Source organism: Balaenoptera physalus (assembly GCF_965194825.1).
Source record: "Balaenoptera physalus genome assembly, chromosome: 16".
In the NCBI taxonomy this organism is placed as follows: domain Eukaryota; kingdom Metazoa; phylum Chordata; class Mammalia; order Artiodactyla; family Balaenopteridae; genus Balaenoptera; species Balaenoptera physalus.
The window spans coordinates 55,594,587-55,612,066 of record NC_138898.1 but is presented as its reverse complement, the minus strand read 5'-3'; the positions used below and the strand labels follow the sequence as shown (position 1 = coordinate 55,612,066).

At 46.6% G+C, this 17,480-nt stretch overlaps 1 protein-coding gene across 1 annotated transcript in view; it reads right to left on the bottom strand.

Annotated features, from left to right (window-relative positions):
- RBFOX1 (RNA binding fox-1 homolog 1) overlaps positions 1 to 13,449 on the bottom strand; it is a 2,204,869-nt gene extending 2,191,420 nt beyond the window's left edge. The window contains exon 1 of the mRNA XM_082429022.1: positions 5,869 to 13,449. Coding sequence (XP_082285148.1) covers positions 5,869 to 6,078 — 210 coding nt within the window. The 5' untranslated portion in view covers positions 6,079 to 13,449. The remainder of the gene's footprint in view (positions 1 to 5,868) is intronic.
- Positions 13,450 to 17,480: the final 4,031 nt, after the last annotated feature.

The window sequence follows — 17,480 nt, the reverse complement described above, 5'->3', positions numbered from 1 at the left end:
CATCCAAAAGTCAGACAGCACTAGCCTGGTGCCCGGCCACAGGGATAAGGAAAGCCCACTCAGAATCTCAGTTCTTCGCCTGACACCAAAGACCCAAAAAGTTGAGAGTAGGGGAGCTGACTCCGTCTCCTCTGGGGTCCCACAAGGTGGGTACTTGTAGCAAACCCAGCTCAGAACTGTGTGCATTTCAAGGGCCGCTGTACTCATGCCCCCATGGGACACCATGGGGGTGCAAAACCCTGCACCTGAGATTCTCAGTGTAAATGTTTTCAGCTTTGTGGGCAATACAGTCTATGCTCCAACTATTCAATTCTCCCACTGCAGCAGGAAAGTGGCCACAGACAATATGCACATAAATGGGTGTGGCTGTGTGTCAATAAAACTTTATTTACAAACACAGGTGGGGGGTGGCTTAGGCCCATGGACCAGAATCTGTCTCCTCCACTAGAGTAGGGTTTCCAGGAGAACAGGGACTGATCCATCCTGTAGAAGAGCACCTAGCCTGGCACCTGGCACCTGGCACCATAGGAGCTGCTCAAACACTTGGAGAAGGAATGAAAAAGGCAAGTGGCCCCTAATGTAGAGAGGTGAGGGTCTCCCCATGACATCATCTTGTGCCGAGGAACACAGCCAGGGCAGGGCTCTCCACCAAGGCTGGGTCCTTTTCCAAGGTAGCATGGAAAAGTGACAGCTGAGTGTTTTAAGAGGACAGAGGCTTTGGAGTCACACACACACGAACTATAGTTTTGCAAGAGTGTCAAGACCATGGAGTGTCCTTTGTTTCATTGCACACACTGTAGTTGGGTGCTAGAGTGTCCAGACTTAGGGTGAATCTTTGTACTCCACCCCCCAGTTGGCCTCTATTAAAATTCCAGCAAGAGCCAAATCCAATGGGCTCTCTTCAACACAAATGACCCCTGTCTTTCTCCCTCTCCTGTCTGTGGAGCCACACATTCTCTGCCTGCTGGTCCTCCAACCTTTCTCATGGATTCTTCTCCTCTCATCATTAAGACTTCCCAGGCTTATAGTAAAGCCCCTTCTCTTGCCACTCCTCTTCTTTCCCCAGTCAATCTCGGGTGTCCTCTTGGCCTCAACTACCATCAACACTGATGACCCTCAAGTCTGAATCTCCATCCCCGACCCATTTATCCATTAGATGTTGCCACCTGGGTCTCAGAGCAACGTCAGCCAGAGTCCAGAATCAAATTTATGCTCTTCCCTGCCTTTCTGGAGGTCGACTTGACTCTGCATCTTGCTCATTCCCAATACCCAATAGATCCTAAATCCTTTGAAATGTATCTCATAAGGTACACAACTCAAGGTCCTCAATTCAGGTACACAACTCCACCGCCACCACCACCACCACCGCCATCATCCAGGCCACAAGCATCCTTGGCAAAGACTCCTGTCCCAGCCCCCAAAATGGTCTCCCTCCTGTTCCCTGAGCTCCAAGTCATGTTCTAGAGGACCCAAAGGGACAATGACCATCTTGCTGAAATTTTTTAAATTAGGAAGACACTGGCTTGCAGTCCAACTCTTTCCAGCTGAGAAGCCCAAATCAAGCTCCAGTTTGCTAGCACTGGGGTTAAATATTTCTGAAATGATTAAAGCCAAGGGCAACACAGCTAAAACTACTCCAGACACAAAGGCAGCCACCTCCCCAGGGGCTGAGGGGTCTGAACTGTCCAGTATGCAGCCTGTGCCTCTCTGTTCCTGCTGAAAGGAATACCCTCCATGCTTCTTCCTCCTCCAAGGACCCTCCACCATCCTGCACCCCACTCTTGGCCCCTGGAGGACGAGGAAACCTCCTGCCATTTCCCTCTCCAGCACAGCATTCCACAGATGCTTGCCTCATAAATTACAGAAGAGCTGTGGCAGACACACCGCGCTCCAGTGGGTGGCCATGTCTTCATGTCAGCTTGAGAGATCGTTACCAGGGAAATATCTATATCTCAGCAGAGACAGCTTCCACCCTGTGGAGTCCCACTGTGCTCAAACGGGAATCCTGAAACCCAGATGTTGGTCCAAACGCCCTGTCTTGGCAGTCAGCTTTGGAACTCTCCACTGTGGAAGTGAACCCCTCCTGCCATCTGGCCTGCCTACCCACACCCCTGCTCCCTGGAATCCTGCACCCCCAGAACCAAGGAGGAAACTGGGGGATGTCAATGAGTTCCATGCAGAAAGCTGAGGTGCTACCCGAATCCAATCTGAGGTTTAGGTGGACGGTGTCCCCCGTTACATGTCACCAATGGATAAGGGGATGGAGGGCGGAGTCTGATTCACCCAAATAATTAAAAACGGAGATGACCATTTGTTTTGTGCTTTTTCTGTGTCTAAATGCTATTCCAAGCATTTTCTATTTATTATCTTGTTGTTTTATTGAATGCATACATAACCTGTCACTGAGATTATCTCCATTTTATAGATGAGGAAATTGAGGCCCCTGGAGGTTGTATAAACTTCCCAAGGCCACATAGCTCATAAGTGGTACAGCAGAGACCCAAACTCAACACCCACACTCTGAAATATTTTTTGCAAGTGTAGACTCGTGGCTCTAAGCCAAGGTGATTTTGACTGCCTGCTCCTGCTACCACAGGCAACGTCTGAGGACCCTTTGGGTTGTCGCAACTGGGGGTAGGGTATCCATGCTACAGGTATCTAGTGGGTGGGGGCCAGGGATGATGCTAAGCATCCCTACCATACACAGGACAGCTGCCCATAACAGAGAATGATCTGGCCCCAGATATCAACAGTGCCAAAGTTGAGATATCCAGGTGCAGACCATCACCAGCAAGAAGGGGAAAGACCTACAGTCTGGATTCACCCCTACAGGGAGCCCCATGCTGACAACAACCTTCTGCTCTAGTCTCAACCCCAGGGACTCTTGAGTGGAGAGTCCATCAGGGGATTTCGGGGATTCTGATGAGTTATTACCCTTGAAAGCTCAACTCTGCTCAGCAACAACTCAGAAATCTATGCCAAGCTGCCTGATCTTGGGAAAAGCTGAACAAACACCTGAGGTTGATAACCAATTACCTACAGGAAAGACTTTTCTCTCCTTCCAGGAAGAGCTGTGGGTCAGATTCACCCTGGGGTCTCTCTAAAGGAATCAATAAAGGCTCTGGGAGGACCAGTTCTTCAATACCCTCTCAGCATCACCGATCCTGGAGGGGGCAAAAAGACTGTAAAACTTCTGATCCCCGGTGGAGGGTCAGCCCTCACTAGTCACACACCCTCCTTCCACCGCACATCCAGCAGGACTCGGGTGCTGAGCGGCATCCTGGGGCTCCAGTTTAGCTCCTAAAAGCATCCCCTAGCAGCCAGAAGAGGAAGCAACACTCTGCTTAAAGACAAGGCCCGAGCCCAGGAGCCACTCTGAGGGACAACCAGTCACATGTAAACCTCAACCATCCAGAGCACTGGATACAGTAATGGGAAAGGGTATTTTATCCTTAAAAACATCTAGATACAACATGGACACGGAGGTATTGCCCATGCAGCTTCTGCAGAGAAAAGCCCAAAATGATCTACATCCAAAAATAATCTGCTACTAAAGAACAAAGATGATTTTGACATTTCAGCCAAGCTAATGGTCTACACAGACAAAATCCCATGAAGAAGCATTGTTTTTCTTGATGCATCTGAACGTGGTCTGTGAATGAAGAAATGGCTCTCCTCCTTAAAGAAATAGCTACTGCTCCTGGCACCAGCCTGAAACTGCTTCTAGGTTCTTTAAAGAGAATATTCCTATAGAAACTAAAAAAAAGAAATCTGTCTGGTGGGCATTCAGGGCAGCCTGTGCTTTGGCCAGCCTTTAAACTTGAAAACCAAGACACCAGCTCCGTGAGGAGCCACTGTCCCCAGAAGATCCAGGTGTCCCAAAAGGAGAGAATCGTATTCAGTTTCAGAAAACAAGGACGATTTCTGTCCAGTTATGACATAACCCTTCAAACCATGGTATCCCCACTTCCCTTCATGAACCAAAAAGTTTAGTGGGGTTTCTGCCTTTTAAAAATGTCATCCTCTGCACATAAATCCTTTAACCTCCAAAAGGCATTTACCATGGAGAGTCTTGCCTAAGATCCTTATCTCTTGTAATGAACTCCCAGAACCAAACATGGCTGCAAGCAAGGTGCACAGAGAGAATTTCAGCACTAAATCACATTCATTGAGCACATACTACACACCAGGTGCAATGCTAAGTGCTTTCTATGGATAACCTTCACTTAACCTCAGGAACAATAACCCCATGAAACAGGGCCTATTGACATGTCCTTTGCACCACTGAGAACACTAACGCTCAGAGAGGTTAAGTCACTTGCCCCCGGTCACCCAGTTTAGGAGGGCCACAACCAGGATTCACACCCGAGTAGACTACCTCCAAACCCACATTCCTAAGCATCCCACTGCACTTAGTCACTTCATTCCATTCTGGTGTCCTGGTCTTTGGCAAAGTTCCACGTAAAAGAGGGAGGTGACAGGAGGAGGGGAGGGCTTCTGACAGTGGAAGTTTCACAGCATTGCACGGCCCACATAATTGTGTCTCAGACCTGGGACCTCTCCTCTCACCACACTGCGACACATCCCTTCCCACTCTTTCCACGATGTGTCCCAATAAACCTTCCATAAATATTATCCTTCTCCTGGCATCTCAGAGAGAAATTCTCCTGGTTCTGGTGTCCAGGTGGCCCATGATCTGAACAATCACAGCCACGGGTAGGTGAGGGCTCTGAAGCAGCGCCTGGGAGTCAGCCGGGCTTTGATGCAGCCTAGTGAACGCGAGGCAGGCTGCTGCCGCCTGCGTGAATTCAGGAGAAACAAGGGGACCTCTCCCTTGTGGGGCTCACTAGTCACAAATCAAATTTTTAAGACGAGCTCAGCCAAGCAAATGGTCAAGAATAAAAACGTTTGGAAGAAACAAAAAGGTCAAACCCATTATCAATTTAAAACTCTCAAGGTGGCAGCCCTCACCACGGGGAGAGCTGTCCAGCCAGCCCTCATCTGTTCTCCAGACACTTGTGACCCCCAAATGTAAGGTCAGCCAGGTCACAACTGGAAGATTCAGAAGAGGAAGCAGAAAGCAGTGGCCAGGGAGGTCAAGCTGGTCACGGAGCTCCATCCCACACACACCTGGTGACTCACATACCCACGCACATATGCTACAAATCACCCGCACACGTACCCTCGGCTAGCGGGGACCAGAGCTAGGCGGCACCTGAGGGGATGCACAGAACTTTGCTTCACTGTCCTTCTCTGGAGGGATGGGGAGAGAAGAGTGACTTCAGGGTTGGAAGCCACCTGCCTTCTCTCTCAACTCTCCCTGCCCAGCCAGCCTGGCGAGCAGTGACAGGAAGACGAGGGGCAGGTGAGGAGCTTGGTGAGCTGCCGCCGGCACACACGCTGACAGGGCAGGGTTTGCAGAGCCTGTGCCCGGTACTTCCCACCCAAGCCCCTTACCAGATGGAAGGCAACCAGCAAAGTCCCAGAGAGACGCCTAAAACAGCTCTGCCCAGGATGGGGTGTGCAGAGTGAGGGCTGCTCAGAGTAAACCCCCGCCTCCTTTCCCTTCAGGACGCCCCCAGGACACAGAGCTCCCCCTCCCTTTTTGGACAACCGCAGAGCCCGCGGGTCTCCCAGCCAGCGACGACGTCGTGGGAGAATCAGCAAGTTGATCCTACATAAACAGGAAGGGAGTTGCCACCAACGACGGAGCATCTAGTTTCTCAGGAGGTCCCCACAAGCTGTCACACGGCGCCCGCCCGCCCGCAGGAGTTGCTGCCCAATTATCAACTTAGACCTGACCGCCGACGGGGAGCATCCCTGCCCACCCCCCAGCCCCCGTCCCTCCTGCGCCCCCCGCTCACTTACACCTCTGTCTTCAACACCTGTCTGGATGCCGGTCTCCTCCCTGCCCAGTCGTGGCGCGTCTTCTCCTTCCTCCTTCGCTGCGCTTCCTCCTTCCAGCCCCAGCCTCAACCTCTTCTCCTCCGGAGGGGCATCCTCCTCCTCCCGCCTCTGCCGGCCATCCCTGCCTCTGAGCTTGCCCGTGTCCTCGGGGCTGCCGGAAGGGCTGGCCATAGCTCCAGGGGGGCTCTGCCTGCACTTGGGAGAGAGGAAGGACCCAGCAGCCTTCCGAAACCAGCGGCCTGTCGGTGGGAGATCTGGCTTCTGAGCGCGGGCTCGGTGGGTTCGCGCGGCTCGGCTCTGAGCTGGGCTCTTCTGTGGACCACTCCTGTCTCTCTGCCGCCACCTGCTGGCTGCTCGCGTGCACCGCGGGCACGCGTGGAAGAGGCCCGCTCAGGCAAATCCTGGCCCGTAGCTCACACACAGACGGTCTCCCTGACCAAGGAAGGGAGGGGAGTAGGGACAAGCAGACGTCCACTTCTCCAACGTCCTGCGAGTATGGACACCCTGGTCCCTCAGTACTGTTCTGCATCTTGAATGGTTTGGATGTGGCTGGAAAACAGAAGCTGCTCAAAACACAAGGAGAATTCGGCCTGGAGAATGATGTGCTTAATACAAAGGCACCATCTTTAGAAGCTGTGCTTAGCTATCAAGGATGTTTATTGAGCATCGCTATGAACCAGGCATGGCAATGCGGGAGGGGGTTACAATGGTGACCATGGCAGGCATTGTCTCTGCCCGGTGGAGCCCAGCGCCTGGGGGGGAAGGCGATGATTGACTGACATTGCCAACGGGGCAAAGGGCTGCAGAGGAATGTGCTGGGGATGCAGGAACCTAAAACAGAAGAGCCTCAGAAGGTCTGGGGCTGGGAGAAAGGCAGAGGAAGTGAACACTGAATGGAGGTGTACAAGATGAGTAGTTCTCAGCCAGGTGAAGGGTGTTCAGGCAGAGGGAACAGCACACACAAAAGCCCAGAGGCTGAGAGGGAGGCAAGAAGCCTGTGGGGCTGCAGCAGTGTGGGTGAGTGGAGAGTGGTGTGGGGGGTGGAGAGGTTGTCGGGGGCCAGGCATGCAGGGCAGGACCAGATAGAGGACCACTGCAGGGACTCAGCACAGCAGCAGTGCAAATGGACAAAGGGAGGAGACATTGAGAACCACTTTGGAGTGATGGGTTGATAATTCTGAGTGTGCCCCACACATGCCCTAAGCACCAAGATGGGGCTCCCTCCTCGGCTGTGTGATGAGTTGAGCCAGGAGGTATATTCTGGACATTTAAGGGTTATACCCAGTGTACAGGGAAGCCTCAATGAGCGCCAGGCTCCTATATGTCCTGAGCTTCCCCAACCAAGAGCTGAGACCATGCTGCAATTGCTTGTTAAATTTTTTCTGCCGCTAAGCCCCAGCAGGCAGTTGCTGCCTCTGCCTTGTTTGTGATTTTATCCTTAAAAGCTATCATGGTGGGTGGCACACAGTAGGTGCTCAAGAAACACTTGTTGGATGAGTAAATGGATCTGCTCCTGCCCAGGGTTCTCTGCATCCTACATGTTCCCCTCTTGCTTCAGTCCCTTCCTCTCTTCTCCATCTCTTCCCTCTGCTCCAGCACAAATAAAACCCTGTTATTATCCCCACTATACAGAGGAGGAGACAGCGGCGTAAAGAAGGCAAGCAATGTGTCCAAGGCACCCTATGGCGAGAACTGCTGCCACTGAATTGGGAAACCTAAATGCAGTGGGGGGGTGGGGGGCGGTCGCTGGATCCCAGGGTGGCAGAGGTCAAGTGGTGGCTCTCAACCACCAAGGTCATGGGCAGAGTCAAAGCAGAAGTCAGGAAAGTCCAACTCACACAGAACTGTAGCAGTGGCCAGTTCAGCACAGTGTTCCTAGAAATGTAATAGATGGCAAGCATATTGAATTCTTACTTGATCTGTATAACCAAAAGAGTTCTAGGTCAAGTGAACAAAACTCTAACTTGAATTATAAAAACAGATGGTCAGGGGCTCTCAGCGGAAACAATGGCAGGCATCTCACGCAGGCCTGCGAGCAACCTCACAGATGGCACCATTTTCAGCACCTGGAGCACATTGCCAGGCACCAGCAGATGAGCCGTGTGGCTGACAGGGTCTTGGTGCTCCGGCTGGGTGTCAGGCCTGAGCCTATGAGGTGGGAGAGCCGAGTTCAGGACATGGGACCACCAGAGACCTCCCGGCCCTATGTAATATCAATTAGCGAGAGCTCTCCCAGAGATCTCCATCCAAGGCTAAGACCCAGCTCCACTCAATGACCAGCAAGCTCCAGTGCTGGACACCCCATGCCAAACAATTAGCAAGACAGGAACACAACCCCACCCATTAGCAGAGAGGCTGCCTAAAATCATACTAAATTCACAGACACCCCAAAGCACACCACTGGACATGGTCCTGCCCACCAGAAAGACAACATCCAGCCTCATCCACCAGAACACAGGCACCAGTGCCCTCCACCAGGAAGCCTACACAACCCACTGAACCAACCTTACCCATTGGGGGCAGACATCAAAAAAAACGGGAACCTGAAACCTAGGAAAAGGAGACCCCAAACACTGTAAGTTAAGCAAAATGAGAAGACAGAGAAACACACAGCAGATGAAGGAGCAAGGTAAAAACCCACCAGACCAAACAAATGAAGAGGAAATAGGCAGTCTACCTGAAAAAGAATTCAGAGTAATGATAGTAAAGATGATCCAAAATCTTGGAAACAGAATGGAGAAAATACAAGAAACGTTTAACAAGGACCTAGAAGAACTAAAGAGCAAACAAGCAATGATGAACAACACAATAAATGAAATTAAAAATTCTCTAGAAGGGATCAGTAGCAGAAAAACTGAGGCAGAAGAACGGATAAATGACCTGGAAGATAAAATAGTGGAAATAACTACTGCAGAGCAGGTTAAAGAAAAAAGAATGAAAAGAATTGAGGACAGTCTCAGAGACCTCTGGGACAACATTAAACACACCACCATTTGAATTATAGGGGTCCCAGAAGGAGAAGAGAAAAAGAAAGGGTCTGAGAAAATATTTGAAGAGATTTTAGTTGAAAACTTCCCTAACATGGGAAAGGAAATAGTCAATCAAGTCCAGGAAGTGCAGAGAGTCCCATAAATAAATCCACAGGACAATCCAAGGAGAAACACACCAAGACACATATTAATCAAACTATCAAAAATTAAATACAAAGAAAAAATATTAAAAGCAGCAAGGGAAAAACAACAAATAATATACAAAGGAATCCCTATAAGGTTAACAGCTGATCTTTCAGCAGAAATTCTGCAAGCCAGAAGGGAGTGGCAGGACATATTTAAAGTGATGAAAGGGAAAAACCTACAACCAAGATTGCTCTACCCAGCAAGGATCTCATTCAGATTTGACGAAGAAATTAAAAGCTTTAGAGACAAGCAAAACCTAAGAGAATTCAGCACCACCAAACCAGCTTTACAACAAATGCTAAAGGAACTTCTCTAGGCAGAAAACACAAGAGAAGGAAAAGACCTACAATGACAATCCCAAAACAATTATAAACATGGTAATAGGCACATACATATCGATAACTACCTTAAATGTAAATGGATTAAATGCTCCAACCAAAAGACATAGACTGGCTAAATGGATACAAAAACAAGACCCGTATATGTGCTGTCTACAAGAGACCCACTTCAGACCTAGGGACACATATAGATTGAAAGTGAGGGGATGGAAAAAGATATTCCATACAAATGGAAATCAAAAGAAAGCTGGAGTAGCAATTCTCATATCAGACAAAATAGACTTTAAAATAAAGACTATGACAAGAGACAAAGAAGGACACTACATAATGATCAAGGGATCAATCCAAGAAGAAGATATAACAATTGTAAATATTTATGCACCCAACATAGGAGCACCTCAATGCATAAGGCAAATGCTAACAGCCATAAAAGGGGAAATTGACAGTAACACAATCATAGTAGGGGACTTTAACACACTACTTTCGCCAATGGACAGATCATGCAAAATGAACATAAATAACAAAACACAAGCTTTAAATGATACATGAAACAAGATGGACTTAACTGATATTTATAGGACAATCCAACCCAAAACAACAGAATACACTTTCTTCTCAAGTGCTCATGGAACATTCTCCAGGATAGATCATATCTTGGGTCACAAATCAAGCCTTGGTAAATTTAAGAAAACTGAAATTGTATCAAGTATCTTTTCCAACCACAACGCTATGAGACTAGATATCAATTACAGGGAAAAAAATCTGTAAAAAATACAAACACATGGAGGCTAAACAATACACTACTAAATAACCAAGAGATCACTAAAGAAATCAAAGAGGAAATCAAAAAATACCTAGAAAGAAATGACAATGAAAACACGATGACCCAAAACCTATGGGATGCAGCAAAAGCAGTTCTAAGAGGGAAGTTTATAGCAATACAGTCCTACCTCAAGAAACAAGAAACATCTCAAATAAACAACTTAACGCTACACCTAAAGCAATTAGAGAAAGAAGAACAAAAAAACTCCAAAGTTAGCAGAAGGAAAGAAATCATAAAGATCAGATCAGAAATAAATGAAAAAGAAATGAAGGAAACGATAGCAAAGATCAATAAAACTAAAAGCTGGTTCTTTGAAAAGATAAACAAAATTGATAAACCATTAGCCAGACTCATCAAGAAAAGTAGGGAGAAGACACAAATCAATAGAATTAGAAATGAAAAAGAAGAAGTAACAACTGACACTGCAGAAATACAAAGGATCATGAGAGATTACTACAAGCAACTATATGCCAATAAAATGGACAATCTGGAAGAAATGGACAAATTCTTAGAAAAGCACAAACTTCTGAGACTGAACCAGGAAGAAATAGAAAATATAAACAGACCAATCACAAGCACTGAAATTGAAACTCTGATTAAAAATCTTCCAGCAAACAAAAGCCCAGGCCCAGATGGTTTCACAGGCGAATTCTATCAAACATTTAGAGAAGAGCTAATACCTATCCTTCTCAAACTCTTCCAAAATATAGCAGAGGGAGGAACACTACCAAACTCATTCTACGAGGCCACCATCACTCTGATACCAAAACCAAACACAGATGTCACAAAGAAAGAAAACTACAGGCCAATAACACTGATGAACATAGGTGCAAAAATCCTCAACAAAATACTAGCAAACAGAATCCAACAGCACGTTAAAAGGATTATACAGCATGATCAAATGGGGTTTATCCCAGGAATGCAAGGATTCTTCAATATACGCAAATCAATCAATGTGATAAACCATATTAACAAATTGAAGGAGAAAAACCATATGATCATCTCAATAGATGCAGAAAAAAAACTTTTGACAAAATTCAACACCCATTTAGGATAAAAACCCTCCAGAAAGCAGGCATAGAGGGAACTTTCCTCAACATAACAAAGGCCACATATGACAAACCCACAGCCAATATCGTTCTCAATGGTGAAAAACTGAAACCATTTCCACTAAGATCAGGAACAAGGTCGTCCACTCTCACCACTATTATTCAACATAGTTTTGGAAGTTTTAGACACAGCAGTCAGAGAAGAAAAAGAAATAAAAGGAATCCAAATCGGAAAGGAAGAAGTAAAGCTGTCACTGTTTGAAGATGCCATGTTACTATACATAGAGAATCCTAAAGACGCTACCAGAAAACTACTAGAGCTAATCAATGAATTTGGTAAAGTAGCAGGATACAAAATTAATGCACAGAAATCTCTTGCATTCCTATACACTAATGATAAAAAATCTAAAAGAGAAATTAAGAAAAGACTCCCATTTTCCACTGCAACAAAAAGAATTAAATACCTAGGAATAAACCTGCCTAAGGAGACAAAAGACCTGTATGCAGAAAACTGTAAGACACTGATGAAAGAAATTAAAGATAATACAAACAGATGGAGAGATATACCATGTTCTTGGATTGGAAGAATCAACATTGTGAAAATGACTATACTACTCAAAGCAATCTACAGATTCAATGCAATCCCTATCAAACTACCAATGGCATTGTTCACAGAACTAGAACAAAAAATTTCACAATTTCTATGGAAACACAAAAGACCCTGAATAGCAAAAGCAATCTTGAGAAAGAAAAACGGAGCTGGAGGAATCAGGCTCCCTGATTTCAGACAATACTACAAAGCTACAGTAATCAAGACAGTATGGTACTGGCACAAAAACAGAAATATAGATCAATGGAACAGGATAGAAAGCCCAGAGATAAACCCACGCACATATGGTCACCTTATATTTGATAAAGGAGGTAAGAATATACAATGGAGAAAAGACAGCATCTTCAATAAGTGGTGCTGGGAAAACTGGACAGTTACATGCAAAAGAATGAAATTAGAACACTCCCTAACACCATACACAAAAATAAACTCAAAATGGATTATAGACATAAATGTAAGGCCAGACACTATCAAACTCTTAGAGGAAAACATAGGCAGAACACTCTATGACATAAATCACAGCAAGATCCTTTTTGACCCACCTCCTAGACTAATGGAAATAAAAAAAATAAATAAACAAATGGGACCTAATGAATCTTAAAAGCTTTTGCACAGCAAAGGAAACCATAAACAAGACGAAAAGACAACCCCCAGAATGGGAGAAAATATTTTCAAATGAAGCAACTGACAAAGGATTAATCTCCAAAATACACAAGTAGCTCATGCAGCTCAATATCAAAAAAACAAACAACCCAATCCAAAAAACCACAGAAGACCTAAGTAGACATTTCTCCTAAGAAGATATACAGATGGCCAACAAACACATGAAAGGATGCTCAACATCACTAATCATTAGAGAAATGAAAATCAAAACTACAATGAGGTATCACCTCACACCAGTCAGAATGGCCATCATCAAAAAATCTACAAACTATAAATGCTGGAGAGGGTGTGGAGAAAAGGGAACCCTCCTGAACTGTTGCTGGGAATGTAAACTGACACAGCCACTATAGAGAACAGTATGGAGGTTCCTTAAAAAACTAAAAATAGAACTACCATATGACCCAGCAATCCCACCACTGGGCATATACCCTGAGAAAACCATAATTCAAATAGAGACATGTACCACAATGTTCACTGCACCACTATTTACAATAGCCAGGACATGGAAGCAACCTAAGTGTCCATCGACAGATGAATGGAAAATGATGATGTGGCACATATATACAATGGAATATTACTCAGCCATAAAAAGAAAGGAAACTGAGTTATTTGTAGTGAGGTGGATGGACCTAGAGTCTGTCATACAGAGTGAAGTAAGTCAGAAAGAGAAAAACAAATACCATACGCTAACATATATATATGGAATCTAAAAAAAAAAAAAAATGGGTCTGAAGAACTTAGGGGCAGTACAGGAATAAAGGTGCAGACATAGAGAATGGACTTGAGGACACAGGGAGGGGGAAGGGTAAGCTGGGATGAAGTGAGAGAGTGGCATGGACATATATACACTACCAAATATAAAATAGATAGCTAGTGGAAAGCAGCCACATAGCACAGGGAGGTTAGCTCCGTGCTTTGTGACCATCTAGAGGGGTGGGAGGGAGGGTGGGAGGGAGGCGCAAGAGGGAGAGGATATGGGGATATATGTATAGGTATAGCTGATTCACTTTATTATACAGCAGAAACTAACACACCATTGTAAAGCAATTATACACTGATAAAGATGTAAAAAAAAAAAAAAAAAACAGATAGTCAGGACCCCTCAATCAATTCCCAGACATGATCAGTTTACAGACCCAGGGAGGCTGGGTCCCCTTGAGGAAGGACCTGGATACACTGCCAAAAACGTATGCTCTTATTCTTTCTCCCAGTTTTCCCCAAAGGGACCCATGCCTTTTATCAGAGTGACTGCATTGCGAAAAAGGGGAAAAATCAGACATTTCCAGGATCACTGAACACAGGCTCTGAACTGACACTAATTCCAGGAGACCCAAAACATCATTGGGGTCCACCAGTCAGAGTAGGGCTTATGTGGGTCAGATGATCAGTGTAGTTTTAGCTCCACCATCTCACAGTGGGCCCAGTGGGTCCCCAAACCCATCCAGTGGTTATTAACACAGTGGCAGAGCTGGGATTCAAACCCATGATGTCCAGGCTGTGCTCTTAACCACAGAACAGTCTGACATCTCTAGGAAGAAAGTAGGGGCTTCCCTGGTGGCGCAGTGGTTGAGAATCTGCCTGCTAGTGCAGGGGACACGGGTTCGAGCCCTGGTCTGGGGGGATCCCACATGCCGTGGAGCAACTGGGCCCGTGAGCCACAACTACTGAGCCTGCGCGTCTGGAGCCTGTGCTCCACAACAAGAGAGGCTGCGATAGTGCGAGGCCCGCGCACCGCGATGAAGAGTGGCCCCCACTTGCCACAACTAGAGAAAAAGCCCTCGCACAGAAACGAAGACCCAACACAGCCATAAATAAATAAATAAATAAATAATAAAATCGTCATGGGGTCAACATCAAGCTCACTGACCCCCTGGGTTTTAAAAAAAAAAACGAAAGTATAATTCAGGGTTTCGGTCCCCATGCCCCAAGCCCAGCCCAAGGTCATGGTGTCAACCCTATTTTCTTGAAACTAGGCAGGAAAATTAGAGACAATCAAAAGGTCATAGGCGCCTGACATCAAAAGAAAGGACATGAGTTTACTAAGCCAGTTGGGCTAGATCCCCCGGGACCATTCCTCACCTTCCCAGCAGTTTGACTAGATCTGATGGTCAAGGTGGGGCAAAGGCCAGAACAAAGGTAAGCCCTTTTACTCTCACCTGGGAAAAGGTCTGTAAATTGTTTGGGAGGCCTCTCATATATAAAATAAACAAGTAATAAAACAACAAGCTACAGTGATGGAAACTGTGAAAGAGCTTATGGACTGTTTGAAAGAAGATATACGCCCTCTGCATTGGTGGAGTCTTTGGATTGCCATCCTAACCCACACACCCACAAAAAAGATGCACCTGATCCCAAAGAGAGCCTGGAAAAGCAGATTCCAACACAAGGATTTAAATGAAAGTAGTCTATTTTGGAGGTGATTCCAGGAAACTCATGATTGAGGACATGAGATGGAGCAGGGACGGCAGCTTATAAGGAGTTTGTTGGCAGCCAAGTTACCACTGTGGACATAGAGCTTATCCAACTGGGAGAAAGTGTAGATGGTGCACCTCAGAGTTATCCCAACTAGGGGTGCGGAAGCTGGGTATTCACTCATTCTTGACTGACAGTTACTCCCTGGAGGGTCCTAATTCCCGTGTGATTCTGGCAAAGTGGGTATTGGTGGCCATAGAGAGCCTCAGGCAAAGGCAAGTCAGCATGTGCAGAAGTGGTGAGGGCAAGGGATGGGGGCAAGGCCACCAACAACGTCCGCTGCAAAGCTGAACCCCATCCTTTGGCAGGTCCCAAAGGTACCTGAATTCTCACCCGTCCACGGTAGGGCTTAGAGAGAAGGTTAGCTCAGCTGGGGCTGTGGGGGCAGAGGTCAGTGGGGTTCTGGTTTTACTCTTAACCACACAACCTCAGGCAGGAAAACAGACCTTTAGGAGCTTCAGTTTTCTCACCTGTAAAATGAGTGTAATAGTACCTTGTGGATTATTGTAAGAAGTGAACAGAATTCTGTATATAAAGTTCTTAGCCTAACATATAATAAGGGCTCAAAAAGAAAGTGTATTTATTGGGAATTCCCTGGCGGTCCAGTGATTAGGGCTCGGCGCTTTCACTGCCGGGGCCGGGGTTCAATCCCTGGTCGGGGAACTAAGATCCCACAAGCTGCACAGCATGGCCCAAAAAATAAATAAATAAATAAATAAGTAGAGGGGAGAAAATTTTTTTTTAAAAGTGTATTTAATAAAATCGTTAACTCATGTGCTTTTCTTACAGGGAAGGCAAGTCTGGCCCTGAAGTTGGCAGTCCCTGAGGCTTCCAGATGCAGTGGTGGAGAGAAGGAGGGAGACTGAATAAGGATGAGACTGACAGCCAAAGTCAGGAAGTCAGAGCAAGGGCCGGGGGGACAGCAGCATCCCACACTGGAGCCAGGTCAGCCACGAGAAGCTGTGCGTCTGACATCTTAAGCTGGTCATAAATTGGGGCGTGAGGAACGTAAACCCCATTGCTTCCCTGCTGAAATCCTTCTCGCAAATATCTAGCTATTGGGGAGGTGTAGGGAGGAATCCAGTGGTTGGGACCACCCTCCTCCCACTAACACCTGCCTTAGGTTTTTAGCTGAGGGACAGGGCTCCATCAAGATGAGACAAACACTCTCCCCAAGCTCCCATCCATCCAGGTTGTCTGGGCACTGATCCTCCCATAAGGACAGACCCCTGATCCCAAGGAATTGCTGTTTCCTCTCCAGTGAGAAATCCCAACAGGGGTACTGACCCCTCCAAACCCATAACTTCTTCAGGCAACTGACCCACAAGCCATGTATCTCCTGGTGCCAACTACACATCACCCACAGCATGTCCATTGCCTGTATGGACCCCCAATGGACCCCCAATGCTAGCCATGACCCCCAATGTCAGCCAGGACCCCCAATGTACTGAACTGAAAAGTCAGGATTTGTGCTGTTCTGCAGCATTCCTGAGAATCCCATAAATCCCATCTTACTTCCATTAGCAGTCACTGGGGTTAGGTAATTTTCTCCCCCACACTGTACCCCAGGTCACTGTGCATCTTTGCTCAGAATCTCTCGGCTTCTACTTCATTTGGAATGCACATGTACCTGTGTGTCCTGCACCTATAATTACACAAGGACTCATAGTTCCTACCAGGGCCATCAATGAGCTTTCCATCAGCCCAACTATGAGGGCATAATCTTGCTGGTGGTTTATTCTTAAACTTAATTTTTTTGTTAAATGTTTTATATTATCAAGGTGCAAATGACAGTCCAACAAGTCACCAGATTCCAGGTTCAAAAATGTCACTTTTTGCCTTTGTCACATCTCACCTTTAATTCTGGAATGTGACTGGAATCCCGTGTTTTTCTTCCCCTCCTCCCAAGGATCATCACAATCCAACTCTTCATCTACTTGAGCAGTTCACACACAGCATTTCTGAGGGTCTCGTCTAAGCCCCCAGCACCCAAATTTTTCCCTCCTCAGCTCTGAACCAAACTGGTGAGCAGGCATCCGCCAGGATGAGAACGCAAACACCAGACATCAGCGTTTATATAAACCATTCCTGCCAGCCCTCCCTACAGGCATCCTGGGCACGTGGATATTTGTCTTGATTATCCAAATCTCCCCTCCTCTTGTTCTTACTAAGTGGGTACACACTGTGTCCCACTGTTTTCTGCCATGAGGTGCTGATTGCTGCAAGAGCCTTTTAATACACATACAACACTTAGAACAAAGACGAATTCCTGCCTTTTCTCTGGCACGACTGTACCATAAATTGCAGAGTTTAGAGAAGAGAGCGACAAAGGCAGCGCCCACACGGCCTGTGCTCGCGAGAGACAGCCCTGGGAGAGGAGGGAAGCAGCCCCATTCCCAGCACCCTCATCTTGAGTCATAAGCGGCCCAGACAGGGTCGTGG